Below are 4291 nucleotides of genomic sequence, written 5' to 3'. Positions count from 1 at the left end.
AATAAATAAATAAATAAATAAATAAATAAATAACACTCAGGTTCTGAAGACACAAGAGGACGGAGAGATTCTGCTAGGGAGGTTTCACTCTTCACTTTCCTTCGGTTGAATCAGTGCTTTTTCCAGGAACCTTTTGCAATTGTTTGCTCGTGTGATAGGCCCAAACCGAATTACATCACTTCCTAAATGTAAACGAACATAGCCCATCTTCCGAAGGCATCTTACACATCCACCACAGAAGCAGTAAGCAGGAAACACACAAAAGAATGAAAGCAGTATTGCATCTGCTTTAGAGAAGTAACATGAATAAGTGCAACTTTTTGTTGTCCTTCTTTCTGTTGCTGAGTGGCGCGTCTGACTTCCACGGTAAGTAGGAACATGCCTTCTGCATTGTTAAGAATAACCACGCAGACAATATTGTGCTCCAGGCTATAAAACTGTTTTTGATGTGTCACACCCAGAAAATCTGGTCCCTGCAAAGACTGTACAAGCCTGCACCATTTCTTTCAGTGTTGTTTCCCAGCTGCACGCTGACTTGTCTTTCCATGGATCCAGTTTGAACTACAGATCCAAGGTGTGTTAATCTGTGAATGGATTTTGTGTTTCTGACCCATTGTTTACTGTGCTTAAGGTATTAATTTACTTGAGTTTTTTTTAAAAAAACCCAATAATACCTATTATTATAATACACTCTTAATAAATACTAATAATTTCTTTTTCTAAGTTGATTTTCTAGGAAACGCCGTAATATTTTATATTTTAGAGGCACATGAAACAAAACTCTAACAATCTTGTACTAACACGATCGGTAGAACATTTATAACTGTAAGGAAGGATTAAGTTCCTGAAATAGTATACAAGATGAAGCTTTGCTATTTAAGATAGTATAATTTAAACTTCAGAAGAGAAGGATTTAGGGGTAGTGATTTCTGACAGTCTCAAAATGGGTGAGCAGTGTGGTCGGGCAGTAGGAAAAGCAAGTAGGATGCTTGGCTGCATAGCTAGAGGTATAACAAGCAGGAAGAGGGAGATTGTGATCCCCTTATATAGAGCGCTGGTGAGACCACATTTGGAATACTGTGTTCAGTTCTGGAGAGCTCACCTACAAAAAGATATTGACAAAATTGAATTGGTCCAAAGACAGGCTACAAGAAAGGTGGAAGGTCTTAAGCATAAAACGTATTAGATAAAGACTTAATGAGCTCAATCTGTATAGTCTGGAGGACAGAAGGAAAAGGGGGGACATGATCGAAACATTTAAATATGTTAAAGGGTTAAATAAGGTTCAGGAGGGAAGTGTTTTTAATAGGAAAATGAACACAAGAACAAGAGGGCACAATCTGAAGTTAGTTGGGGGAAAGATCAAAAGCAACATGAGAAAATATTATTTGACTGAAAGAGTAGTAGATCCTTGGAACAAACTTCTAGCAGACGTGGTTGGTAAATCCACAGTAACTGAATTTAAACATGCCTGGGATAAACATATATCCATTGTAAGATAAAATACAGGAAATAGTAAAAGGGCAGACTAGATGGACCATGGGGTCTTTTTCTGCCGTCAGTCTTCTATGTTTCTATGTTTTTGTTCCAGATAAAAATCATCAGAAAAATTATTTTCATTTCATATACGTAGGATTATATACATAACCAAGTGTTTCGCATTTGTTTCCAAAGCAACAGACTGTAAACACCATCATCTGTGGCCAGGCTGGTGTAATCTAATCTAATGTGTATATCATAACGGTTGGGAAGGCTGAAACGAAGATTTTTATATTGAAATATTAATTATTTGCTTTCCTTTTAATTTTAAAACATTTGCCCTATGTATAAATATACCATACCTACGTTAAGCAAATGTCTAAATTAGATGAGACATTTGATTTCCTAATATTTATAGATTTACTCTCAATTGTTATGAAAAGGAAAAAAATTCTCTAAAAGTTAACTGCAAAGGACAAACTATACCAGTCTGTTTCATGTCTGTCACTGCTGTAGATGTCATCATTCTTACCTGCTGAGTTACGTTCTACACGTCTAAGCTTGCTGTTTAGAATAAAAGCAGTACCCAAGCATGTAGCCCTAATGCTATGTAGGCAACTATTTTGTAATTGGAACTATTCTTGCATTGTACAAATCGAAACAGCAGTTCTTGAAGGCTACAGGAACAGAACTTTGGACCGGGTGTCACTGCTCACAGTCACTCATGCCCTCATCACCTCGAGGCTTGACTACTGTAATGCTCTCTACATGGGGCTACCTTTGGAAAGTGTTCGGAAACTTCAGATCGTGCAGAATGCAGCTGCGAGAGCAATCATGAGCTTCCCTAAATATGCCTATGTTGCACCAACACTCTGCAGTCTGCACTGGTTGCCGATCAGTTTCCGGTCACAATTCAAAGTGTTGGTGATGACCTATAAAGCCCTTCATGGCACCGGACCAGAATATCTCTGGGACCGCCTTCTGCCGCATGAATCCCAGTGACCAGTTAGGTCCCACAGAGTTGGCCTTCTCCGGGTCCTGTCAACTAAACAATGTCGTTTGGCAGGACCCAGGGGAAGAGCCTTCTCTGTGGCGGCCCCGACCCTTTGGAACCAACTCCCCCCAGATATCAGAGTTGCCCCCACCCTCCTTGCCTTTCGTAAGCTCCTTAAAACCCACCTCTGTCGTCAGGCATGGGGGAATTGAGACTTTCCCTTCCCCCTAGGCTTATAAAATTTATGCATGGTATGTCAGTATGTATGATTGGTTTCTTAAATTGGGTTTTTTTAAATTAACTTAAATATTGGATTTGTTTACATTGTATTATTATTGTTGTTAGCCGCCCCGAGTCTATGGAGAGGGGCGGCATACAAATCTGATTAATAATAATAATAATAATAATAATAATAATAATAATAATAACAACAACAACAACTTCTGACAGGATGATATCTATTTTATTTATTTATTTTATTTAGTTTGTCAAATGTGTACAAGATAACAGTAATAAGTATGAACACAGACATGAACGAAAGAAATGAATACAAATGAATGAGGACAGCAGGACAGGAATGGTAAACACGCTAGTGCACTTACACACTTCCCATTTATAGACCTCTTATGGATGGGATGAGGTCCAGTTTACGGTTGAAGCTGTGAGGGTTTGAGGATATAACAACGGAGTCAGGTAGAGCATTCCATGCGTTGACCACTCTGTTGCTGAAGTCATATATTTTCTGTGATCAAGTTTGGAGCCGCTTACCTTGAGTTCCTATTGCTTGTTAGCCGGTGTATTATTGAGGTTGAAGCTGAAAAAGTCATTGACAGGTAAGATGTTGTAGCAGACAATTTTGTGTACTATGCTTGGATCAAGCTTCCAGTGGCACGGTTCCAGATTGTCCAAGGCCAAAATTTCAAGCCTGGTGGCATGAGGGATTCTTTAAGACTTGATTGGGATGTATGACGTGTATGATTGCATTAGTGAGATTTTAATAGGATTTTATTTATTATTTTATTTATTTATTTATTATTTGGATTTGTATGCCGCCCCTCTCCGAAAACTCGGGGCGGCTCACAACAAGTGAAAAGACAATCCAATACATAATCCAATTAATTAAAATATTATAAATTTAAGAAAAACCCCTATACTAACATACACACACACAAGCATACCATATATAAATTCAACGTGCCCAGGGGAAGATGTTTAGTTTCCCCATGCCTGACGGCAAAGGTGGGTTTTGAGGAGTTTACGGAAGGCAGGAAGAGTAGGGGCAGTTCTGATCTCCGGGGGGAGTTGGTTCCAGAGAGCCGGTGCCGCCACAGAGAAGGCTCTCCCCCTGGGGCCCGCCAATTGACATTGTTTAGTTGACGGGACCCGGAGGAGGCCCACTCTGTGGGACCTAACTGGTCGCTGGGATTCGTGCGGCAGAAGGCGGTCTCGGAGATATTCTGGTCCAGTGCCATGAAGAGCTTTAAAGGTCATAACCAACACTTTGAATTGTGACCGGAAACTGATCGGCAGCCAATGCAGACTGCGGAGTGATGGTGAAACATGGGCATACCTGGGTAAGCCCATGACTGCTCTCGCAGCTGCATTCTGCACGATCTGAAGTTTCCGAACACTTTTCAAAGTGTTTATATTATTGTTGTTATTGTAAGTTAATTGTTATACCGTCTTTGCTATTTTATTGTTGTAAGCTGCCCTTCAGGATTGGGTAGCATACAAAATAGATAGATAGATAGATAGATAGATAGATAGATAGATAGATAGATAGATAGATAGATAGAGATGGATGGGCAGACAGACAGA

The 4291-nt window shown here is 39.8% G+C and overlaps 1 protein-coding gene across 6 annotated transcripts in view; it reads left to right on the top strand.

The window, feature by feature from the left end:
• The first annotated feature begins 227 nt into the window (after nucleotides 1-227).
• The window catches only part of TMEM154 (transmembrane protein 154), a 39574-nt gene continuing 35510 nt past the window's right edge, over nucleotides 228-4291 (top strand). For 3 of the 6 annotated variants that reach the window (XM_070756658.1, XM_070756656.1, XM_070756657.1), the window contains exon 1: nucleotides 228-366. In XM_070756658.1, the coding sequence (XP_070612759.1) occupies nucleotides 303-366 (64 nt within the window). In that variant the 5' untranslated portion in view covers nucleotides 228-302. Of the gene's footprint in view, nucleotides 367-461; nucleotides 575-3026; nucleotides 3054-4291 lie in introns of those variants that run through there. The other 3 variants (XM_070756659.1, XM_070756660.1, XM_070756661.1) reach the window with 3 other exon arrangements.

This window comes from Erythrolamprus reginae, chromosome 7 (assembly GCF_031021105.1).
Source record: "Erythrolamprus reginae isolate rEryReg1 chromosome 7, rEryReg1.hap1, whole genome shotgun sequence".
In the NCBI taxonomy this organism is placed as follows: domain Eukaryota; kingdom Metazoa; phylum Chordata; class Lepidosauria; order Squamata; family Dipsadidae; genus Erythrolamprus; species Erythrolamprus reginae.
Note: the sequence above shows the minus strand (reverse complement) of the source record. Positions and strands in the feature narration are given on the sequence as shown.